The 25,763-nt window shown below is 55.7% G+C and overlaps 1 protein-coding gene across 1 annotated transcript in view; it reads right to left on the bottom strand.

Moving 5' to 3' along the window:
- The window catches only part of GRID1 (glutamate ionotropic receptor delta type subunit 1), a 651,231-nt gene extending 625,502 nt beyond the window's left edge, over window positions 1-25,729 (bottom strand). The window contains exons 1-2 of the mRNA XM_058671771.1: window positions 25,499-25,729; window positions 23,152-23,307 (exon numbers count right to left, since the gene is read on the bottom strand). Coding sequence (XP_058527754.1) covers window positions 23,152-23,307; window positions 25,499-25,577 — 235 coding nt within the window. The 5' untranslated portion in view covers window positions 25,578-25,729. The remainder of the gene's footprint in view (window positions 1-23,151; window positions 23,308-25,498) is intronic.
- Window positions 25,730-25,763: the final 34 nt, after the last annotated feature.

The following is a 25,763-nucleotide window of genomic DNA, read 5'->3' as shown; positions in this document are numbered from 1 at the left end:
CCTCCTTAAGAGGCCGTTGAACTTGACTGGACAGTGGGATGTTGGACTCTGTATGGTGTGAGCTTGTAATTAGGGAATCCCAATTGTGTCATGTAATACAATGTAATTAATGAATAAATGAATAGAAAAAAAAATGGGCCCTTCCCTGCCACTCAGCACTGCCATGGGGTTAAGGGTCTCCTCTTGGGCTGACACGGGAAGCCCCGGCCAACAACAGGCAGCTACAGTGGGCTCACAGCTCCTCCAAGGGCAGCCAGGTCGCCCCCTCCCAGTGCCCCCTGCAACTAAGCACCCCACTCAGGAGAGGGGCACAGGCCATGGCCATCACTCAGCCTTCATGCAGTGCTTGTCCCAGCTGCGCAAGGAGGCTGCCACTGGGGCCCCCACAGAAGCCTGGACAGGCTACGCCCCTGGTGCAAGGCCACACACTAGGAAGAAGAGATGCTAGACACCATGCTTGCTGTGGCTTTTGGCAAAGTCCCGATGAGGACAGATGTGGGGGAGAAGTGATGTCTCCCAGGAAGGCATTAGCCAGGGAGGTAGAGAGCAACATGTCCAGTGGGCCTGCTGCTACACTCCATGTACCTGCAAGGCCCCCAAGCCAAGGGCAACCCAGAAGACAGGATGGTGGCCCCTGCAGCTGCCCACTCTGGAGCAAAGAAGAAAGAAAGTAGGGACCCAGGAGGGACAGTAGCCTGTGAGTGCAGTAGAAGGGCCGACAGCACAGTACAGTACACATGGGAGGACTGTGGGAATGTTGCTGGCCTGGCCTGCAGGATGTGCTACAAATCCCACCTGGCCTCCAGCTCTCACCTCGCTGCGAAGGACTCAGAGCACCATGACAGCTCCCAGCTCCCACACTGGTCACCCCTGCAGGTAGAGGGGCAAGGAGCACACATCCCACCAGAGCCACCCAACAGAGTACCCCATTCTTGGAAGCCCCAGCCCTCCCAGGTGGACCTCTGCACACTGAGCCCCAAACAGCTGCCTGGACAGTCAGGAGCTGGGGGCAGGAGGGGCGGGGAGTTCAGTAGTCGTGACAATGCCCCCACCCTGCAAGCTGCCCACAGCCTGGCTAAAAGCTGCAGGGCTGGGCATTCTCACCAGCACCCCAAGTCAAGGAGAGCTGAAGGGATCAGAGACCCTCACTCCCCCGGGAGCCAAACTGAGTTTGTAACACACAGCCACCTGCTAACATCAGAACACACTGGGACCAGACCACCCATGCTATAGACAGGAACTCCAGGGCAGGTGGCTTTCCCAAAGTTACACAGCTGGCCAGAGGCACGATGCGACACACAGCCCATAGTTACTGGCCTGCCCACCCATGCAGACACAGCCCCTGCCCCATCCCTCTGGAACCAAGGCCCAGACTTCCTGCTGGAGGAGTGGGGAACAGCCCCAGGAAGGAGGAAGATGGGTGAGAATGGGCCCCTGGAGAGGAGATCACACTGTGGACAGAGGTCAGGGCCATCTGTCCCCAGGGCCCTCATCCTGGCTACAGGAATCAATCCCTGTGCCCAGGCCACACTTAAACCCCCAGTCCGAGCACCATGTGTGGTGTGACGGGCCGGGAACTCTCCCCCAACCCCACTCCCTCCCAGGGGTCTTCCCAGGAGCTATCCCAGGTCCTTGTCCCTCCCTGCCCTCCCCAAGGTGTGTGTCCCAAAGCAGTCCCAGAACGTCTCCCAAATCCCAGCTCCCGCTCACAGTTGGCTCCTAGAGGACTGACAGGCTGGGCGCCCCTCCTTTGCCCTCTGCTCCCTGATAGGCTCACACAGGAGTAGGCACAGCAGGCGCCAGACCATATTGGTGTCATGTCTTCCCCTCCTCCAGGTTGGCCTCCAGATGTCCAAGCCCAGACCCTCCCACCCTACACTCTGCATGCAACTGCCCCTGCCTTCACACAGCCCTCCTCCCACTTCCAGTCCCCTGTCCCCAGGTAACATCTCCCCGCAAAAAAAAAAAAAAAAAAAAAAAAAACCTCCCTGTGAGACCCACTTCACTTCTCCAATCTCCAGTCCCAGCCTCATCTCTTCCCAGACCCTCCATGGCCTGGGCTCCAGAAAATAGTGTCCACCAGTACTCTTCCCATCTCTTGTTCCAACACCATCTCCCATTGCTATCTCCTAGCCTTCATTTTGGGCAACCTGGTCAACTCCTATTCACACTGCAAAACCCCAGTTGATGTGTCCTCCAGGAGGTCTTCGCTAAGGACACAGCTTCCCCCCAGCTCAAGTTGAGTCCATAACAACAACCCCATTTACCCCAGGAGCTCTTCTCTGCCACACCCACCCACGCCTGCACCCAACTAGGAGCACTCTGAGAGAGGAATAGCATTGGACCCACTCTGGAATGTCTCCTGCAGTGAACACAGAGCCTGCTCCACGGCTAGCACTTGGCAAATGTTTGCTGAAACATGGCTAAGTGTAGAAACAAAACAAACCCCTAGCACGGGATGCCAGCCACTGCCTGTTCTTCCTTCCTGTTTGGTTCAATCCTCCCAAGAAAAGCCCCTCAGCTCCTGCATCAGCCAGGGCCTTGAGAGGAGGAGGGCTGCCTCCCAGCCCCTGGGTACCCTGGGTACCCTCCGGCCCCTCCAGCCCCTCCATCTGCTTGACTAATGAGGAGAACAACGCGTGCTGCTTTGTTGGGGAATAGGCGCACCTTCCACCGCTTTGAAGAGCACAGCACCTGCTCACACATCAATTAAAATTATAATAAGGTGGCGAGAGTATATAATTAAAATAACACGTTCCATCTCCCTCATTTACTGCTGCTGGCTGGCTGGCAGGCTGGCTGGAGTAAACCGGTTCTCCACAGCAGGGTGCAGGTGTCCCCATGCACACCAGGCCTCCCTTCCAGACATTCCTTCTGACATGGGAGGCAGATCCCCAAGGCAGCCCTGACCCACTGCAGCGCAAAAGCTTTAGATGTGATACACAAACTCCCTTCTAGTTACGGTGTATGTCCCATGGGGCAGGAGCTTTCTCAGGCCTCTCTGCCTTTGTACACGGACCACTAACATCCTTGAACAACTATTCCTACTGCATGCAGAGGAAACTCCCACTCGGGGACCAGCATTGTGACATAGCAGGTACAGTGTCCAAGCCCATGACATCACTATCCCTGATGGGCTCCAGTTGGTATCCCAGCTGTTCCACTTCCCATTGAGCTCCCTGCTAATGCACTTAGGAAAAGTAGCACAAGATGGCCCAAGTGGTAGGGCACCTGCCACCTATGTGGGAGGCCTGGAAGAAGTTCCTTGTTTTAACTTAGCTCAGCCATGGCTATTGCGGTCATTTAGTGGAAGAACCAGCAGATGGAAGATTTCTCTCTCTCTCTCTCTCTCTCTCTCTCTCTCTCTCTCTCTGTGTGTGTGTGTGTGTCTGTGTTCCTCTCTCTCTGTGTCACTCTCCCTTCCGAATCAATCAATAAATCCTTAAAGCAAAAATAAAACCTCCTATTGATCCTTCAAAACCCAATCCTAATGTCCCTTTTCACCGGGTGCTAGGGATACGAAGGGAAAATCGCAGCTCCTACTTTACAGAAGAGTGCTGGACAAGATGATCCCAAGTTCCAGAGAAGGAACCTGCAGCTCCAAGACCACGCCCCACGCCTGGGAGGCTGAGGATATTGCTGGGGCTACAGAGCCCACAGGGACCTCAGCCCTTCTCCAGAACACAGACCCCTTAAACCTGCTGCTGGCTCCTGCCCACCATCTATGCAGCAGGTGAGTCCAACTGGGAAAAACATGGGTGTGGCTTAGCAAGAGCCATTTGTAACAGGATGCTACCTGACTGAGATCCTGCCCAACCCACAGCCAAGCCAAGCACCTAGCAAATCCTGCTGCAATATGCCCCAGCCCTGAGTCTAACAAATCCTGGGAAAAAACCACTCCTCACCTTTAAAAATAATAATAACTTCTTTTCATTGGAAAGGCATTTTACAGAGAGAAGGAGAAACAGAAAGCTCTTCCATCCACTGATTTATTCCCCAAACGGCTGCAATAGCTAAAGCTGAGCCAATCCAAAGTCAGGAGCTAGGAGTTTCTTCTAGGTCTCTCCCATTGGAGTACAGGACTTTGGGCCATCCTCCACTGTTTTCCCAGATTACAGGCAGGGAGCTGAATGGGAAGTGGAGCAGCTGGGACACAAACCAGCATCCATATGGGACGCCTGTACTTGGAAGTGTAGGATTAGCCAATTAAATCTTTGCACCAACCCCCTCCTCACTTTCAAAATGAAACGCCTCATTCACATTCACAGCTGAAACCATTCAAACCTGAGTGTGTTGGTCCCCATCAGCTCCACTGAGGCACTCTCCAGCCAGCCAGTGGCCCTGGGTCGGCTTCCGGAAGCCACATCTGGGACAGACCCACAGATGCCTGGCACAGGGCGGATCACTGCACCTGTGCTGCCTTGCCACTTTCAAGATGGGTTCTGCAGAGCAGTGATGACCCAGGATGTCATCAGGGGCTAAGCCAAAGAAAGTTCCACTGAGTTCATATTCTGCTGCGAAGCTGAGCTCACAGAAGGTCATGAGCCTCCTTACTGTAGGACTTCTCAGAAATGCATCCACTTGGGCTGCATGGATCCAGGCCACAGACCAGTCTCCCCCACCCCCTTATGCAGTCACCAGGATCTGTTCAGAACATGCTGTCACTTTCTTTCCTTCATCACCAGCCCTGGCAAGTAGTTTCAGCAGTCACCATCTGAGAAATGATCAGACTTAACTCACCACATCCCTCCTGGGTCCCAAAGCACCCAATACAGAGACAGGGGGCAGGGAAGGGGACACATGGTAAATCCTGGACAAGCGTCCTGGAGCCACAACAAAGAGAGGCCAAGCCAACGGTCCATGCATGCTAGGGAGCTCAAGAGCATTCTGGAACTTTCTGCCTCTAAACCCATCCCACTCCCTGTGGCCACTTCTCCAAGGGACAGGGTATACAGGTCCCTGACCAAATCCCGGCCTATGAAAACCCTCAGGTCATCTCCCCCTCCTGCAACTATGCACGCAGGGCCTCACCAATGAGGGAAAGGGTGCAAATCATGTGATCATCATGCCTGCTGATCATGACCGGGAGTCAGCAGCAACTGTCGCCCTTGGGAATCTGCTGTCAATCACAGACTACCTCGCGGTACCCTCCTAGGTGGCTGGTCCTTGGACTTTCTGGGTTCAGGCTATGCCTAAGATGGGCCGTGTTCACATGCAGTAATACCATCGAGGCATGCAACGGCAGGTGCAAAAGTTGATCTCCTCTATCTCTCTCCTGGCCAAGCTATGGACCTGCTGGAAGCACAGTGACATCCAGGAGGCAGACAAGCTAGGAGCAGGCCTCAGGAGCACCTGCTCCTACAGCAGTGGCACAGCAGGCACCGCTGGCCAGTTCAGGGTTTTTCCAACCACCCAGCTTAGCAAGAAATCTGGGATGGTGTCCACAGCCGGGCCACTTCCATGGAGACAGTTATGGCTGCCTGGCACCCACACCAGCCCCATGCCTCCCCAGACCCCACAATCCATTCCCTGGGTACCAGGAACCCCATGGAGGCCTGGCCCAGCCCACTGCAGGCCAGCTTTCACAGCAGGTACTAAAGTGCAGTGATTAGGTGACAAACCTCATTTGCCAGGAGGCAACATGCAGAGTCATAACCAGGCCTGGCTCCATGGGAACACAGCTATAAATTCTTTCTGACAGTTGTATTATTTCATGTGAGCGGCGCCCACTCATCCTCACACATTTCTAGAAAGATCCTGACACACAGCCCCTGCTGACTGCCCTGGCACACCACCTGACTGAATGATGGACCCACAAACTGACTGGTCACCAGCCAGCATGTCAGAAATGCAGCCTGTCCCCTACAAGCCACTCCAACTTGCAGGTGGGCAGCATAGACCAGAGGCCGCCTCTGCCCATGGCTACACTGGTCCCGGCTGGAGGGGAGAGATCCTGCCCCTTGACCTGTGCCTCCAGAGAGTTCTGTGGTCATACCTTTCTAGGGCACACCATCTGGTATGGGGCAGGAAGCTTCCCCCTACACCAGGGCCCAGCTGTAATCACCGGGATTATATGCCCCTTCTGCACAGAAAAGGTGACAGGAACCTGGGGCTTGAAATAGAGGAACCTGCCATCTGGAGGGATGGCCCATCCACACTGCCAAGCAAGGGCCAGAACTGCCCAGGAGGAATGGCTCCTAGTGTGGTTGTACCAGATGCAAACAGAACGACCTGCAGTGTATTGACTCGTTTCCTTTATTCTTTCAACTACTTGTTATTTCCCTTTGGGAACTTTCTTCCCATTGCACCTGATCTGGAGAAGTGAGGCAGTGACTTGGGGGGTGCTAATAAGATCACTTCCTGGTAATGCTGATAGTGTTTTTGGATAAGCACATGACCTATGCTAGGCCAATCAGAAGATGCCCTCTCCAATCCCTAACAGCACTGATTCAATCTCGGATGGACATATGACTCAGACTGAGCCAATCAGGATACCCCTGTACCTGATAATAATGCTAATTCAAGCAAGGTGCATGATGCTGAGCCAATTAGCTCCTCTCTTTTGAAGGGGACTAAGCATGGTCTCTTTCCTCTCCCTGGTTGTTAAACAGGAATAATAACTGATATATGGAGGGGAATTGGGGGGGGGGGGCGGAATGAAGGCAAGGGGAACTCCATAGCCTGCAAACAAGGTCCCCTAATTCTCCCTGTGGCAAGGGACCCTAGCTGATGCTCCTTCAGCAAACCTGCTGGTCCTCCCAGGACCTCATAGCAGCATCCTCCCAGAGGGGCTAATGGGCACAGGCACCACCTCACGCCCACCCCAACACCCCACCCTATAGAATTCAAAAGGAGGAGCTGAAGCTCTTGGGCTGACCAGGGATGGGATCTTGCTCCCGGGGGAGGTTGGACCAGCCCCCAAGACAGATGGCAGAGGACAGATCTGAGAGACATCAGCCAGACCCAGTTCAGCTTTGAGGAGCCCTCAGGAATCAGTACTGCCTCTTTGTGTGCCAGCAGCCCAACCCCTCAGCCCAGTGCATGGGAGAGGGCTTACATGAGGACCAGAGGTGGAGTGTTCTCCGTAGCAAGCACACACTCTCTAAAGACAAGAAATAGGGCATCCCTCACTGTGCAGCTCCAAGATCAGGCTGGGAATGAATGACAGGACAACACAGACCCTTCTACAGCAGCCTTCTCTCAGCTGACTACACAGTGCACCTGTCCTGCTCTTAACATCTCACCACGGAGACAGAGATGTTCACGCTTCCACACAGGAATCCAGGTCAGTGCTCCAAGACCCCATTTCTCCTTCTCCTAACATAACAGACCCGCCCAGTGCGCCACTTCAGCCTAATCTTCTGGAATTCTCTATCTAAAATCAATCACTTAACCAAAATCTGTATCTACAGTGTAGGGAACAAAGGAGGATTTCAAAGGCCATTAACTCCCAGAGATCGTATGTTACTGGGAGATTATGAGCTGTGTAATTAAAACAATTTAAATCTGATTATAAAACAAAAAAAGACGGTGGGCTTGCCTGCCTGCCACCGCCTCACTAATGGGAAGAAAACCAGAATCTGACTTTTTTGTAAATTACTGTAAAATTGTGAATTAGAACATGCATGCCACTCTGCTCCACCGTGTCCCGCTAGGACAGGAGAAAAGAAGCTCCCGTTTGTAGGAGGAAGCCTTGGCCAGTTAGCCGGGACCCCATGGGGATGGTCCCCACAGGAACAGAGGACACCAGCCCCAGCAACCCACCTCTCCATCCAGAACCGAGGCTACAGACTGGCCAAACCTGGCCACTTCTTAGCACCTCCCAGGAATGCCTCCAAGGATTCTGCTGCCTGGGCTCTCTCTCGGCCAGGCTTGTGACATCTGGCTGTGTGGGTGCAGCCCAAGGATCTGAGGCTGGTCTAAATTCCTCAGGTCCACCTCCATGGTGCCTACAGATGCCTGGCACAATGGCTGGCCAAGTAAGTTGTGTGGGCAGGGACCAACTAGATATATGATCTGTGTGTATACCCTTTCTTTAGACCATCAATCTTTCAAGGCACGTGTAAACATTCCCATGTTACAGATGAGAAAACAGAGGCTTGGAAGTGGGCATAAAATCCTGCAGACACTGAGAGGAAAAAAGGATAGAGCCCAGCTACAGCACTGCCCAGTGTCAAAAGCCATTCAGGAACTTCTCAGTACCCAATGCCAGCACCGGCAGAGGACCTCCAGTGCCCCACAGTGAGCCAGAAGCTGGGAGAGGTACGGGACAAATCCAGGAGTGCCATCCAGGGCTGGGGCAGACCAGAACACCAGCCCCACCTAGGCCAACCTCTTTCCGGGCCATAGCACAGCAGTGGGATACAGCTTCCCCAAGCAGAGAGGGCTCCCTGGGTGCTGCAGCTGCCACCTTGAATTAAAGCTGCCACCTTGCATCTGGAACACCTGTTGTGGCCCATGCCACATCCCTCTTGGTTCAACTCCTGTCCTGGTGCGAGCAAGTCCACCTGAGAAACCCCTCCCCTCTGCCCACCAGGCCCTACTGCTGGCCATTCAGGAGTGAGCTGGTGGATGCCATCACTTGTCTATGCCCAGATGGGTGATCCAAGGAGAATCATACCGGTGAGACCCTTGAGGGTCGCACAGCTTTCCCAAGTCCAGCAAATCGTAACTGATTCCTAAGCCTTGGGCTCTGACCCTAGCTCCGGGCTCCCAGTGCATGGTCCCAGGCTGCAGGTGCCTGGTTACAAGTTGAGTCTTATGGAGGCTTCCAAATCCTCCCAGCAGGCCTGAGAATGGGGGCCTGGATACCCCCTGCTCATGGAAATCACCAACTTATGTGTGGTGCAGGTAGGGACTGGCCACAGCTGTGGAGGGACCAGCAGCCCTTCAAGAAGAAGCCTGCTCCATGCCTTTGATGCCCACAGCCAAGTCCAGAGCAGAGCAGGCTGGGGGCTGGGGACTGACCGTCCTCAAAAGCATCCCCTTCCTCGTGGGCCCCTTGTCCCACAATGCCAAGTCTAACTCCAAGTACAGCCCTGGGGCCCCCCATAGGATCCCCTGAGTCTGCACCTCCTGAATCCAAGGGGTTCAGTCCCCAGCGCCCTGGCCCCTTTTGCTAGGAGAAGCCCCAGGTCCCTGCAGATCTTGTCAAGGTCTTCAGCTGCCTCGCATCCTCCAACAACTTCAGACAGCTCATGGTCACACACTCCCTCCTGTTTCAGGCACCTGAGCCTGAACCCATTCCAGCACCCAGAGCACTGACCTGCCTCTCTTCAACTGCCCAACCTCTATTCCACTCAAAGTTACTTCTTCCAGGAAGTCTCCCTGGTTGCTTCCAAGCCCAGGCTAGGTTAAACCTTGCCTCTGTGCTCCCACAGCCCCCTTCCTCCCATTGTAGCCCACGTCACGCTTTGCCTGCTTTTCTGATCCTGCCACATCCACAGTGAGGAGAACGACCAGCCAGGAGAGCCAGGTCCTCACCCACTACTAGATGTGGCCTCCAGACAATCCCAGAAAGCGGTCCCTGCGGTGTCTCTCTCTCCCCCCTCTTTCGAGAGGCACCCCACCTCCTGGCTTTCTCTCGGGAGGTGCTTCCCTTCCCTCTCCCTTCCCTGCTCACCTGGTCCCTTCCCAAATAAACTTTTCTGTCTGGAAAAAAAAAAGTGGTCCCTGCCAGCCTAGACACCGTTCTCACAGCCCTGGCCACCTGACAGCTACCCCCAACCCCAGACCACCACTTGCCTTCTGCAGCTGAAGTTCATCATTGCAGTGTAATTAAGTCCAGCAAACCAGAACGGATTTAGTGCCGACTAAGAGGGTGGCCAGAGAATCGCTGTGGCCTCACGGGCCTGCCCAAGGCTGAGACTGCAAGGCAGCTGGGCGGGGCCTGGGCACAAAGGCAGTTCCCATAGCCAAGCAGTCAGTGGGATCTCTTAATAAGATCAGGCAGAACCTAAGTGGAGGATTTCTTAATGCTTCGTTCAGAAAAGGGCAATGCTGCCTGGGAGGTGGCAGAACCCAAACCCTTGCCACTAAGGCAGCCCAGCATCCAGGGACCACAACAGCCCAGGCAGGATGACCTCTGGGCAGAAGAGCACATAGAGGCTACCCAGGCGTGGCTGAGCCCAGGTGCCCAGCTACCAGCCCTCATCCTTTCACCATCCCTATGGGAACCCACAGAAATGTCCAACTCAAGGGAGTAGCAACCCTTGACTAAAACACATGCTGGGAGCAACAAGGACCCCTACCCTAGTGGAGAAGGCTGTGACCAGATACGGATATGGATCACACAGGCCCATGGCATGAGGTCCAGATACTGCCCCTTCTGTCCAACAGGCCTGTGAGTCAGTATCTCTCTCTCTCTCTCTCTCTCTCTCTCACACACACACACACACACACACACAGAGGGGCAGGACCCTGGCACTGCAACAATCCAGCAGGAGGGGTCCTTACTGCCACCCAGGAGCCATAGGTGCCCAGGCAGCACTAAGCACTGGCTGGCTCGCACATCCTCTGGGAGGGCAGTATAGGCCAGGCGGCTCCACACTCACAGGCACTCTCAGGACAGGGCAGGGAAGGGGCAGTGACGAGAACATAGGACCCCTTCCCCATCCACCACCACAGCCCTGAGCTCCCTGAAGCTCAGCCACCTAGGCCTGGGTGCCCACTTGCCTAGGCCAGGCCTGCAGGCCACCACAAGCACACTCCCTAACCCAGACAGAGCCTGCACTCCCCCAGCCCTTCACCAACACTCCAGGCTTCACATCAGCACTGAGTCTCCAAGGGCCCACTGGAAGGGGATGTTCAGTCGCAGGAGGCGGCCCCAGGCTTCCCGGGCCAATTAGCCGTAATGTGACCTGCCATACATTCCGGGGACAGAAGAGACCAATGCCTCAAGGAGGGCCACATTGTGGCTCCACGGGGGCCAGTTCTTCTTAGTGCAGAGGTTAGGAAGCCTTCCAGACCTAGCCAGTCAGCCACTGCGCTTCCCCTGCCCCAGGGCTGGTTCCTCGGGAGCTGGTCTGTCCCCATGCCAAGGCAATGAGCAGCAACTCCGGGACCCTTGTGAGACTCTCAGTGGTTCCCCACTTTCCTGGAGAGCGGCTGGAGCCGACCTCACCTACAACAGCCAGGAGCAGGGGATTCTGAAATGGGAGCCCCCTAGGTGAAGGAGGCACAGGCGGTATGTTTGCAGGCAGTGCCCCTGGATCCAGCCAGACCTGAAGCTCACAACCTCTGGTGTCCTCCACTCCACAGCCCAATATCCTGCAGTTGGCTATCCCCATGCTGCTTAGACCAGTGTGCAGGTGTCTAACTGCCATGGTTCTTACTGCAGTAGCTGTGGACTCACAGCAAGATTCCCTGCATTAACACCAGGAGGTGGGATTCGTACATGGTCTGCCTTAGCATCCCAACACACGGGCGGCCATCAACTATCTCCAAGGTGATAATGGACAGGAGGAGACAGCTCAGTCAATCTTCCCTAGATCCACGGGGTGCTCCCAGCACTCACACACACCCTACCAAGGGGGTTCCTGTAAACCCTAGACCTGCCATCCACAGGTGGCCCTGGCGTACCTGCAGCTCAGTGCCCTGAGAATGTGGTTGTGACTCCAAGTGCATGCAGGCTGCAGGTGCAGTCAGACAGCTCCTCACAAATGCTCACCATCACCACTCCAGCTCCTGCAGGTTCCATGGCCTCTACACAGCTGGAAGTCTCATCATGTGATGTTTGGGATGCTCAGAGAACACGTGTGTGACAGCCAAAGGCCAAATTTGAGCTGGTAGCCACAGCAGGAAAGGGGACAGGGAGCCTGGAAGATAAGCAGGGCAGCCGGAGGTGGCTTCCTTCTGCTGAGGCTAAGGTAGGATGGTGGAGTGACAAGGAGGAAGCAGATGGGACACCTGGCCAGAGCACAGAGCTTAAAGCTCGGCTATCCAGCACAAACATCTTCTTGCAGGCACAGGAGCCACAGGGGTCAGGAAGATGCCCCTGGAGGGCTCAGAGGGGCACTGGCATACACCAGCTACAGAACATTCATACATACCTCATGTCCCTGCCATACCAAGTCCCAGGACCTGGACCCCACCCATCACACCACACCTGCCAGCCAGGAACACCCCACGGCACCCACCAGGCCCCATCAGTGGGTGCTGAGTCCCGCCACTGACTGGCCTTGCTGTCCTCCCTTTAATCATGTTAATCATGTTGATTTCCTTGGCAGGAGCTAAGCAGCCTGACACAGCCGTGCTCACGTAGGCCTCCCCTGATGAGGTTTTGATCACAAACAACAACAGGGCTTCAAAGTGCTTGCTCCTGCTTCCCCAGAGGCCCATGTGGCAGCGGCAGCAGCAGCTATGGCAGGCTGGATCAGGCATATGGGCCTTGGCGGGAGCTAAGAGTGGTGCCCTGCCCACCCCACTAAGCTGCCAGGCCCGGTGGCCCCACACCTGTACTTGCCAGGCCCCGCCTGCCCTGAGACCAGGACCCCAGCCCCATCCCGCACGCAAGCAGGCTGAGGCTACCAAGCCCACCAGGCCAACAGAGACCTGGATTCAGGCACACAGGCTGAAAATATCAGCCCCTGCAGCCCAGGGCAGCTTCCAGCACCCCATGCCACCCAGAAGCCCACACATACACCACCACTGCAGGCAGGCATGAGGGCGGGGCTCCACAACAGGGTCACTCCAGCCAGATGATATGGCATTGTTTCCACTGTACTCCCAGCGCCCTTTCTTCAAGTCCAGAAGTGGACCAATGGGAAGGGCCAGCACCCAAGGCCACGTGCCACACCCCCTAAGTGACCTTGGACATGAAGGTAACATCATAAGCAGCAGCTCACAGGCTGAACAGAGCAGTCTGTCCATCCAGGGACTCTTACAGAGCACCTGGAGTAGGTGACACAGCATGGGACTGCATCAGGCACAGAACCGCAGCTGTAGGTGCAACATGTGGCCCTGTGGATGCTGTTCAGGACCTTGTGTCATTGCACAGAATGAGCTGTGGAGTTAGACCAAGGGCATGGGATATGGGCCAAGCCTGCTGAGCCTAGAGCTAAGGGATCTAGGACCACTACCTGCCCGTTTTTCAGGCCAGAAAGCCAAGGTTCCACAAAGCCCTCATGGCATCTGTGTGCTTAGAGCAGAATGACAAAACAGAAGGCATCCAGAAAAGAACCTGGTGAGAAACGGCCAGGCTCGTGGGTGTGTCACTTGGAGGGTTTCTGAGGAGCACGACCAGCGACTGCACAGGCTGAAAGGCACTGGAGGACAGAGAGGCACGGCTGGCAGCTGCAGCCAGGGCAGGAGGAGGACCTGGTCTACTCGCAGCCCCACAGCCCTGACGCCCAGGCAGGCACTGAGGCTCAGGGGGCAGGGCTGCCCCACACTCCCTCAGGAAGTCCCTGTCCCAGCCAGCACAGCCACCACACTAAACGCCATCCACCAGGTGCCTTAAACAGCGGACAATATTTTCTCAGTGGAAAGTCCTGGAGGCTCAGAGTCCAAGGTCAAGATGAGGCAGCTCCTTCCCTGGCTCCCAGGTGGCCATGCAGTCCCTGCGGCCTCACCAAGCAAAGAGAAAACAAGCTTTCTTGTGTCTCTTCTTTACGTCCTGGGGGTTCTACGTTCAAGACCTCATCCAAACCCAACAACCTCCCCAGGCCCCATCTCCAAGTGCCATCATCCTAGGTGGCAGGACTATAACCTGTGAGGTGCAGGAAAACCAATACTCAGTGCACAAGACCCCCAGACCTAGCCTTAGCCTGGCCTTGACATTACAGCCACAACCTCAGCTCTAGACACCAGAACTTGATGCCACTACTGACCTGCGCAGCCATGATGCTGAGCCGGCCACTCCTGGCAAGACCACTGGGTGGTCTCAAGGGAATTCTCCACCCCGGTCTGGGACCAACAATGTCCCCCAGGAAGGAGACAGAAATGATGCTGAGTGTGCACCATGACAGAGCTGTCTGTGAGGTGGGTACCAGCAGGTGCTCAGAGAGGATGAGCATCTCCTTCCCCGCAGCCCATGGGCTCCTGGAGTTGCCCCTGAGTACATCAAGGTAACAGGAACATGCAGCAGCGAGGCCGGCCTCCTCTCAGCAGTGGGACACCACCTCGTGGGAACCTGCAACAGCCTCCTGTGTGTGCAGGAATACCCAGGCAGGCACAAGCACACAGTGCAGCGGGTTCTGCCCACACTCCATGAAATCTCCCAGGGCTGGACCTATCGATCCCAGGTGACTCCCCTCCATAGCACCGTCCACCACCACACCCTCCCGTGCAGGTGCCCATCCTCCAAGGAATAACGGCCAGAAACACCTGGCTTGATGCTGTGAGCAATACATGGTTCCACCTTTGTTCTCAAAAGCCTCTCCCAGGTACACAGGAGGAGCCCTGCTCAAGAATGAGCCGCCATCAGGCAACCCAGGCCAGAAGAAGCCCACTCTCAGAGCTCTAGGCCCAAATTGACAAGCCACAGGACTTGAGTTCAGCTCCCTAAGCTATTCGAGCTGCCAGAGCCCTGTAGGAGAGGTGACTGAGAGCAGGTGCCATGGCAGCCTCCCAGAGAAGAGAGGCTGGGGTTTCCCAGGACTAAAGAAAAGCAGTATTTAGGCAGAGGCAGCAGCCACAGCCCTCAAGGTCAGAACCTCTTGAGAAAAGACATTATTGGGATCAAGTTCAGGGTGGATCACAGAGCTGTGGACAAGAACCAGGGCCCAGAGCTGGGCAGCTAGACCCATGAGGGAGACCTCGATGAAAGTCCTAGCTCCTGGCTTCCAACCCAACCCAGCCCAGCCCCGTCACTGCTGTCATTTGGGGGGGGAGGGGGAATCAGTAGATAGTTCACCCTCTTGTTCATTCTCCCTCTCTTTCAAATAAACAAATAACTCTTAAAAAGTAGTCCAGTTGGTTCATCTACTCCATGGAATACTACTCAGCTATTAAAAAAAACAAAACGCAGTTCTTTGTGGCCAAATGGGCCAAACTGGAAACCATAATGCTAAGGGAAATGAACCAATCCCAAAAGGTTAGATACCACGTTTGCCTTAATTTAAGATGATATGATGTTAAGTATAACATGTTATGTTATGGATGTTATGTCATATGTCGTATATAAACTAAAATTGAACTGTGAATGGGGGGGTCACAGAAAGTGGTTAAGAAATCGCATTTATTTTTAACATGTTGGCTGCTCAATACCATGTCAATTAATTCCATAACGATGTTAATTGTTGCAGATGGTTAGTGCTTTTATTTGAGCGGGATGATACTCTGCTGTCTCTGCCCTCAGACCAGAGAGGGTCTACCCAGTAAGTGGTTGGACCTGACTGGACTATAAGATGTTGGACTCTATGCTTGGCATATACTTGCAAAGAGGGAATTTCAACTGAACTTGAACTATGGTTATGCAACAAGGTGGAGGAACCCACCATTGGGGGGAGGGTGGGGGGAGAATCCCGGATTCTATGTAATTACAACACAATGTAATTAATGAATAAATTTAATTTTTAAAAAAAAGTAGTCCAGTTGCTTCACAAATGTACTCCCCACACAGTTAACATCTTTTTCAGGGAGAATACCTAACATCCACTTTAAGCATCCTTCAAGGACACCTTATATCATCATCAACCACAGTCCTACCCTGTACAACCAATCTCCAGAACTTACTGCATACATCTGGCCATCATCTCCTATCCCTTTGGCCAACATCTCCCCGGGCCTTTCCACAGTCCCTGGCCTGACCTCCCCACCTAGAGAGGGACTATCTGAGAGGAGGCTATGAGAGCTGGGCCAGTCCAGGCCCTGGCTTAAAGAGCATGAGAGGAGAACTTAGGGAGAGAACGCTGCAAGGCAGGGATCGGATGGATAGCCATAGGTGTGGCTCTATCAGGAGCCCCTGCCTGCAATGGTCTTCTTCTTTCCCATTCTTGGATGCAGCTGTTTGAGTGAGTCGCAAAGGAAATAGGAGGGTCATTTTGACACCAGCAGAAAGTTGGCAGCTGTGACATTTGACAAATACTTCCAAGCCTCCCAGCTCCAACCACACAGCAGGACTGTGCTTCCTGGGCCCTCCTCGACCAGCTGGGGCCATACCCCAACTCCTTTGGGGTAGCAGGTCACAAGCAGAGGGGATGTGGGCAGGATCCAGGCTCAGCCCTCATTGCCAGCCCCTCCCTCTCTGGCACAGCAATCAGAAACCAACATTATCTTTATCTGACCAACAGAAAGCTCAGGGAAGACAAAACAGAGCTTCTGGCCAGGAGTCTTGGACCACACAGCTTCAACGGAGGCTGCAGATGCTGAGCTGACCTGAGCAGGCCTCCAAGGGAAACTTAGAGAAATAGCTCAGATTTTCTCCTACAGATGGCAGGTGGCCAAAGTCCCTATGTCGGGGGAACAGAAGTGGCAGCAACGTGGGGAACAAGTGTCTCACCAGACTCGTGGCTTCCTTACACACCTGGCAGGGGTACCATCTGCTCACTGCCACTTGACTCCCAAACCATGGACAGGGCCATGACAACACAACAGGAAAACCCAACAGAGTCCAACATCCAAAGACATGTGTGGGCAGGAGTTGTCTGTCCAGTGATAAGGTGCAGGTGCCTGTGTGTACCCAGGTATGCTCACATGCATGCCTGCAATCATGTATACTCAAGTGTGTGTGAACAGCAGGGACTCCAGAATGAAAGAGAACCCCGAAGGTGGGATGGAAGTGACAGCCTCCAGCCTACATGGCCTCCAGAGGGCACATTTGGTCTCTAATCCATAGCCATCCAGGCCTGCAGCCAACTGCACAGCCAACTGTAGCTTGGAAACATCGCTAGCAACAACCACTGAGAGCCCAGCAAGAGGAGCGCTCTGCAGGGTGCAGGAGCACAAAACAAAACCTCAGCAAACATTCTAGGTGGGCACAGGGCAGAGGGAAGGGGCATGGAGAGGGGGTGGTAAGATTCTGAGGAAGAGCTTGCCCAGGTGCTGGAAGGCCCCAGTCCAAGTGGCAGCACAATGCCCAAGGTGTGCTACCCCCAGTAGCTTCCTCTGGCAGTGTTCACCTAGATCAAGAGCTTCCAGGTACAGGGAATGAAGCGGATGTGCAATAGTGAGAGAGTACAGGAAGTATGTGCGGGCTGATCAGCTCATTTGTGTATGCCAGCCTAGGCAGAGAGGACCAGCCCCCAGAGTCCCATGTCCTGATTACCAGGTCCCGTGAGCATGCTGGCCTCCATAGCAATGGAAGATTGAGGTTGCCCATCAGGACCCTTACAATGGATAGAACACTCTCCAGCACCCAGGCGGGCCCAACACAACCATAGGGTGCCCTTGAGGGAGGGTAAAAGAAGGAAAAGAGGGTGAGAGAAGCAAATTCAGAGTTTGAAGGGTCCATGCCATCCCCTGACTGGCTGGGAAACTGGAAGCAGGGGCCAGGGGCTGAGGAACCCAGAAGTTTCTGAGAGCTGTGGGAGGCAAGGAAACCTCCAGCAGGTGCCTACCCAGCCAACACCTTGCCTTGAACCCCATGAGATGCAGGTTGTGTTTCTGAGCTGCAAAACTGTTGCACACCCTGTATATGCTGTTTTAACCACCTTGGCAGGAGACATAAGCCAAGACAATGACGATGATGGCAGCAGCCTACAGGTGTCCTTACCACAACACAAACATCACACACTCAAAGAGACTCCGGTAGTGACCCAGCCAGGCCGCCAACATGACTGCAAGGCAGAGCCTGAGTGGGACAGGAGACCAAGGAAAGGGTCCAAGAATATCACCAAGTAAGGACGGGGGGGTTCCCCTGCAGAAGATGTTAATACTCGCATGGTGAGCATGGGGTAGGGTGACCACTTGAGAGGTGACCGATGGACACAACCTGACCGAGACCCTCAGGGGGACACCTACCAGGCCTCAGTTTTCATTTCAGGCCATGGCTTCAGAGTTTCACACTGTGGACAATGGTACTTGGTAGTTCTCACCTTGCCTTCCCAAAACACACATCCCTTTCTTCTGCCTCTCCCCTAACTGGTTATCCTATCACACGGTGACAGCACACCCAGCAACTCCCATCTTTCCTTCTCAAAGGTAATACTGTGAAAAAGAAGACTCATGTTGTTTGCTCAGTCCTCTTCCACATTTGTAGAATCTTTTGCCTGGGGCCCAGCCCAATGGCTCAGTGGCTAAAATCCTCACCTTGCATGCACCTGAATCCCACAGGGGCACCAGTCCAGCTCCCTGACCGCTACCTGGGAAAGCAGTCAAGGATGACCCAAGGCCTTGGGACCCTGCGCCCACGTGGAAGACCTGGAAGAAGCTCCTGGCTCCTGGCTCCTGGCTCCTGGCTCCTGGCTCCTGGCTCAGCTCCGGCCATGGCGGTCACTTTGGGGAGTGAAGGAGTGAATCATTGGACAGAAGAGCTTCTTCTCTGTTTCTCCTCTCTATACATATCTGACTTTGCAATAAAAATAATTAAATCTTTTCAAAAAGATGTGGTTTTTGAATACAACAACTTAGTATCTCTTCTTGGCTAGAAAATACAAATTTGGGGATATGGCAAACACTGGACTTCGCCAGCTAAATGTAGGATACAACTTTTTAGAATATGAACGTCCTTTCTGTGCTACTCTGGGAGGGCTTGAAAAAGTTCATGAAAATGGAATTAGAAGATCAAGTTTATTTTGGTGCCTAGAAAGGAAGGGAGGCCAGGAATATCAACATGTTCTCGGAATTTATAAACTACATGGAACCTGTTCACTTTGCATTAACACATTAACACCAAAAAAAATGTAAAACCTTTTTTTAAGTTCATGCAGAGATTTTTTTTATAACATTCTTTTTCCATGAGCTTTCTGAAGTATTCCTGAAGGTGCTAACAGCAAATCGCCATCAGATGCATATCCTATTAAATGTGTTTCAAGGACCAAGTCTGGGGGCACAGCAGATTTGAGTCCTGGCTGTTCCACTTCTGATCCAGCTTCCTGCTGATGCCACCCAGACAGGAGTACCTGGGTTCCTGTTACCCACATGAGAAACCAGCATGCAGTTCCTGGCGCCTGGCTTCGGTCCAATCTCAGCCATAGCAGCCTCTCGGGGAGTGAACCAGCAACAGAAGACATCTATCTCCCCCTCTCCCTCTGACGCACTGCCTTTCAAATACATAAATATTTTTAAATGACTTATTCTCTCACATAAACTGACCAGTTGTCCTATAGTCTCAGGTTTTATAAGGGGCTCACGTATCTGCCTGAAGAAATTATCCTAGACACCACCTATCCAAAGAAGGTTTGGATTCTTCAGTATTACTCAATTCGGCCCATCTCAGCATAAAGGATTCCATTTTTTTTTAAGGGCTGCCTTTTTTTGAGCACTGAAAAATACACACGGCTGCTAAGAGTCATGTTTACAAGTAGTTCCTAGTGGTTTCAGAAAAAGTCAACGACATGCTAAGTGAACAAAAGCAGGAACTCTAACTGAACAGACAGGGAGCACCCAGCATTTGTCAACCACAAAGGGAGGAAGAAAAATGACTTGGAAGGAAGCTACAAGGGAGAATTCAGAAACACTTCTCAAGGTTTTCTGAAACTCTATTTCATACAATAAGCATACACTGACCCTGTGGGTTTTTTGCAATGTTTAAGTTACACACGCTCATCGTAGCAATGTGCTTCCTTTGCAGTTGGAGGTCGGGGAGTACAAAGTAAAAAAGCAAAGAGGTCAGATGAGGCGGCAAGTGGCAATGGAGAATCCATCCCAGGAAATTCCCCAGCCTGAGCAATGAGGATGCAGCCCAGCGTAGTAGCCTAGTGGCTAAAGTCCTCGCCTTACATGTGCTGGGATCCCATTTGGGCACCAGTTCATGTCCCAGCTGCTCCACTTCCCATCCAGCTCCCAGGAAAGCAGGAGAGGACAGCCAAAAGCCTCGGAACCCTGCACCCATGTGGGAAATCCGGAAAGAGCTCCTGGCTTCACATCAGCTCAGCTTTGGCTGTTGCAGCCACTTGGGGGGTGAAGCAGCAGATGGAAGATCTTTCTGTCTCTCCTTCTCTCTGTAAATTTGCCTTTCCAATACAAATAAATGAATATTTTTTTAGAAGAAGAAAGGTTAAAAATAATGAGGATATAGCTGGAAGCAAAAACAGCCTTCTGAGCAGCTGAGCTGGCCTCGGAGCTGGGCCCAGGAACAGGGAGATTTGGGGCATCCACCGCAGGCGTCACAATGATCCCGTGAGGCAGAGACTATGCAACCACTCCTCTATCACAGATCTGGAAATGGAACCTTGGCCAGACACCCCCAGTCTCCCCACCATGCAGTGAGTGGGACAAGCACACGATCTTAGATGGAGCTCTCCAGAGTCCATCCATCAAGCACTCCTACCCAAGATCCACGGGGAAGTCCCGGGGGGGGGGGGGCTGCGATGGAGACTAGACCACAATCTGCCTTCAGACTCCTTCAGACTCCAGGCCTGGCCTCCCCGCTACTCCACTGTGTCCACCATCTCCCAAGTCCCACTGTAATGAACGCACAGGTCCAGGAGTTGGGCAGAGGTCAAGGCTGCCAGATGGACACAGCAAAGGAAGGACACACACGGAGCTGAGCACCTGCTCACACAGCCCCAAGCAAGGGAGAAGCAATTGTTCAGCTCTGCTCTGCCCTTCCTGGAAGCCCTCCAGGGGCTGGCTGCTGTCTTTCCTGACCAGCACCCAAGGGCTACACAAGGTCACAAGCCAACACTGTGAGTTTTTGCCCCCAGGCTGGCTGCCCAATAAACACATGCCCCAGAAAGTGGCCATGCAGCTGCACCTGGCCAGCATCTCTCAACACAGACCTGGCTGTGACTCCACATTTTGAGCTGTGAGGATGCTTTTACCATCAACACTGTCAGAGACAGTGAGTGCACAAAGAGAAGAACTGATACCCTCACACACACACACACACACACACACACACACACAAAAAGCAAGATCCTGACCAGAAAAGACCCCTTGGATGGGGGAGGGGCAGGGACTTCTGTCTGCAGGACAAAGCTATGTTGGGGGTTCTAAAGTTGCAATAGCCCACAGCTCTATCTGCTTTGGCTGTTGCCATTGCTACATCAGTTTGCAACATCTAGAATCGGATTTTATATGGAAGCAAAAGCCCAGGCCTGGGGTTCCTCTTTCACACACAAATCAGCTCATCTGCAACAAGAGGATCCTCACTCCCAAATGGCAAAGTCGCCAAAGCTGGGTGACCGGGGAGGACCCCAACACCCCAGGTCCCCAGGCTGCTCCGTCCCATCACGTGTGCCACCTGCCTGTAATAGTAACCCCTTGGTCCATAAAGAACTGCCTGTCATGTGGGTTTCATCCAGAGACACACGAGTGGCCACTGGGGTACTCAATGCTGCAGGCAGACACCGGCAACATGTATCAACACAGGTGTGTTGCCCAGATGGGCACTGCAGGTACCTAAGCTCCTGGATGTGTCCAGACCGTGTGGTCAGCTCCCAGTCATACAAAGAACAAATGTCCTCAGGCACAAGCCATGTGGAAGCAGAGACAAGGGAACCAGAAGTGCTGCGGATACTGCAGCCTGTGTGTCCCCTCTGAGGTCCCCCCAACCCCGGTCCAAGGAAGAGGCCCCCTCCTGCCTGGCTGCAGTCCATCCCACACCTGCAATGACCCCAGGCACAGGCAAGCTATGAGGAGGGCACCCAAGGAAACATGTGCAGAGATGGGGGTGCTTCGGAGACTGCTGCTGGAACAAGACAGACACCCAGGAAGTCCAGGAGTCAGTTCCTCCTGGCCATGCACACCTGAACACACAACAGCCCTGGGCCACACTGGGGGCGACAGGAACTGCATGAGCCGCACCCCACCTGCCAGCAAAAACACTGATTCCAAGTTTCTTGCACAAGCACCTCCAGGCACATTTGAACCTGCAGGTCCCAGGCGGCAGGAAAGGGGCAGGGGAGGGCGTCCCTAACTCACTTTCGCCACGACCAAGAGAAGGAGGGGCCCTCAGAGGCCTGCCCGTGCGTACCAGCCCTGAGCCACTGAACCCAGGTGGGCCTACGCTTGTGGGTCCCTGCAGCCCAAGACGTACAAACTTCTAGGCCCAGCCTGTGGGAGAATGGAGCACTAGGCCCCAGCCTTCAACCAGCTCCCTCTCCTCCAAAGAAAACCCGCCTCCTTTAGCCACGCCCCTCTATCCTCAGCACCTCAGGGCGTCCTTCTCAGAGTCAACCCTGAGGGTGTGCAAAAGAAGACACAGGTCACAGAAAAGGGACATGTCAGACACGGATAGAGCCTTAGGACCTGACCAGGAAGCCCAGACGTGAGGGAGGAAGCTGGGTCAGCCTCCTTCCTTGGACCTGTAACCCCGACCTCTGCCGCCTGCCTTTCCCGGCCTTCCACACTCACCAGCGGCTGCAGACCAGGGCAACCCAGACACCGGCTAGGATTTCCCCGCAGCCAGCAGGACCTGGCCCAGCTCGGCTCCTTTCCTGAGCAAACAGCGCCCACCTCCGGCCCAGGCGGTGGCGCCTCCGCCCGCAGCGTGGGCAGCACGCGCGCAAGAGAGAGAAACCGGCAGCTCCAAACCTGGAGGAGGAACGCAGCGGAGAAACGCCGGGCCCAGGCAACTGCGGAGCCCCAGGAACCGCACCAGAGGAGTTGCACTCGGGTAAGAGGGCAGATAGGCCGGCTCGGGCAGTGTGGCACCCGTCGGCTCCAGTCGAGAAAGACGCTGCCGGTGCAAGGAACGCACGGCAGCTGGCGCACGCGACACAGGTACCCGGGCGCAGACACGCCCACCCGCAGACACCCCCTCCCCACCTCGCCACTCCCCAGCCAACAAAGACGGCCGTCCGCCACACACGCCTGCGCGGCTCGCTCTGGGCGCACAAGCGCGCCTCCCGAGCCAGAAATAAGTCCCCTACGACCCAGAAAGGAGCCAAGCGCGCGAGTCTTCTCCGCTGCGACCCCACTGCACGCAGCAATCCGGGCAACGCCACTGCATTGCCTGGCCGAGGAGGGCGTGCCACCGCAGGTGGCACCGCAGCCTCGCGGTGCGCAAAAAAGGCTCGGCAGAGCCCAGCCGAGTTGGTCGCCACCGCTGCGCCGCCTCCAGGCCGTACGCGGCCCAGTGAGCCCCCGGGCAAGACGGCCACTCACCTTCCTGCACGGCCTGGAACGGGTTGTTGGCCTCAATGACCTTGATGGAGTAGGTGATCTTTTCACTCTGCAGGATGTCATCGTTGAGGCTCAGGTCGGATACCGCCAGCTGGAACACTCGGTCGTCCTTGGCCGCGTTCTCCTCGAAGATGGCACCTGGAGGAGATGACGGGTCAAGACCGAGCCTGCACAGGGACCTTACCCACCCACCCAGCAGACACAACTCCCCCTGGTACCCTGGACTCGTATGGCCCGCAGCACTGCTGGTTGCCAGGTGACAAGTGTGGGCTGGGCCAGCTTCAATTCAGACAGAAAGTGTTCCCCTCCCCTCCGGCGTACACGTGCACACAGTTAACGAGTTGTGCGTCCCCATGCCACACGCTGCCACCAGGTCACACGTGTCAAGGAACCCAGGCCCCAACAGGGCCCCTCACAATGGACTGAGCCAAGCCAAGACGGCCTCAGGCAGCACATAAATGCCTTGACTTGGTCCCAATCAGTCCCCAGCAGCCTGAGAGTTGGGGAGGAGGGGGAAAGGAAACAGAGTCTCCTCTCCCATCCCAGGAGGAATGGGGACTCCCTTCTGCCATGCGCGCCCCTGCTGCGAGTGGAGCTGAACCAAGCGGGTCTGCCCTCGGCTTTCCTGCGCCAACTTAGGCCTAGGGCCTTGGCTGGCAGGCAGTGGAGACGGATGCACACTGCAGCCCGCCTGGCGCCCTGGGCTGTGCCCCCTGGCTCTCCTCCCTCCCTCAACCCCGCGCTTCCTCTTCCTGTGTGTGCCTGGGACAGGAGGGGGAAATGGCTGTCTCCTACACCCCTCCCGTGGGCACCTAGCACTGCTTGAAGGTCCCAGAAGGAGCTGCTCTTGAGGGGCCTTGTAGAACCGCGGACAGCTCCTCCAGGACGCCCTAGAGCCGGCTTTCTGCGTGCACCACCAGGCTTCGGCAGACCCTGCGTTTGCAGCTGGCAGCCCAACCCTGCAGCCCTGGCACTCCGTCCGGATTCCACCCACCCACCCACACCCCAGACCCCCACCTCGCCTTGCCAGAAAGAACCCTGGGTGGCCGAGGTCTCAGGACGGGGCCTGCTGAATCCCATAGCTGAGGGCCAGAGGGGCTAGGGGAGGACCGAGGGCTCGGCTCCACTCTCAGTTCCTTGCCACTCCAGGAACCGCAATGCTGACAGCGAGACCCGCGCCCGCTTTAGAGCGAGAAGCACTTTTGGCCGCGGACCCCTGCGTGGGAAGAGGCAGCGGGGACTCACAGCTCTCTTAGCGGGAACCCAACCCCTCACCACCCCACTCCACCCACCCGCCCGCGCGTCCCACCACCTCCGCCCTCACAGATCCCAACCCCCAGTTTCTCGGGGTTTGCCAGTCTTTCCCAACTTCCAGGACAGCGACTGCGGAAGAGCGCCCGAGAGCGCCCAGCCCTGGCCCAACTTGCTGGGATAACTCTGGCCCACTCCTCCCTCCATGCGCCCCTTCCTCCCAGCGTGCTCCTCTTCTTCCAGATTCTCTCCCGCCCTCCATCTATCCATCCATCTCCTCCTGTCCAACGCTCCCCCCTCAACCCGCGCTGCACACTCCCCTTCCAGCGGCTCCCACCACAGAGACTGCCTGCCGGACCCCCAGATTGGGACCACGCAAAACTCTGAGACGGCCCAAGATTTGGCTGCAGCCGCCACAACCAGATACACACGCACACCCACACATACGCACCAAGAGCTACACAGACACATGCCGGGAACAGGCAGACGCTGTGTCCACTCTAACAGGCTGACAGTCCGCGGTGCTCGCGCCAACAAGCGCTCCGATGGCCCATTAACACCCCCAAGGCCCTCTTCTAAGATACACCGACACAGTGCCAGGTGCACACACGGCGACACACGCGGACAACACCCAACCACTCTCACACGGCTGGGATCCGGCCTCTCTATATCGCCCTGCCAACTTGGCGAGCTCCGGGACCCTACCCAACCCCCTGGCCCTAGCTGCTCCCAGCTGCGCGCCAGGGCCCACCGGAGCCCACCGTCCACCACCCCGGCTGGTGGAGAGCGCGGGTTCGACGCGCGTCCGTCCCCGCGTTCCCTGCAGCCGCGGCCCTAAGTGTCGGCAGAGGCCGCGGGGCCCCGCGCGCAGAGCGGAACCCCGGGGAGCGACGAGAAGCCCGCGGGAGCGCGGCGCGGCCCGCGCACAGCTCTTCCGCGGGGCGGCGCGGCCATTCGGGGAACACCGCCTGCCGAGCCCCTCTGCCCAGGGAACCGCCAAGTTTGGACGCCGGGCACCCCCTCCCCGCGCGCCGCTGCCCACCCCCGCCCAGCCTCCCCCGCCGCCAGCTGCGCTCACCGATGTGGATGATGGAGTCGGCCCGCACCGACACGCACTGGCATATCCAAGGGAGAAGCCACAGCGTCAGCGCTTCCATGTCCCCCGGGCGCGCGGCTCATCCGCCCGGGGCCCGGGGCGAGGCCGTGGGGCAGCGCGGAGCGGGGGAGGCGCCGGTCCCGGTGCAGTCCCGGGCCGCTCGCTCCCCGGGAGAGCCGAGCCCGCCCGGGCGTCTTCCCCCGCGCGCCCGCCCCTGCGCCCTGCGCCCGCCCCAGCCCAGCCCAGC

Source organism: Ochotona princeps, chromosome 13, assembly GCF_030435755.1.
Source record: "Ochotona princeps isolate mOchPri1 chromosome 13, mOchPri1.hap1, whole genome shotgun sequence".
NCBI classification, from domain to species: domain Eukaryota; kingdom Metazoa; phylum Chordata; class Mammalia; order Lagomorpha; family Ochotonidae; genus Ochotona; species Ochotona princeps.
This window is presented reverse-complemented; position numbering and strand designations above follow the sequence as displayed.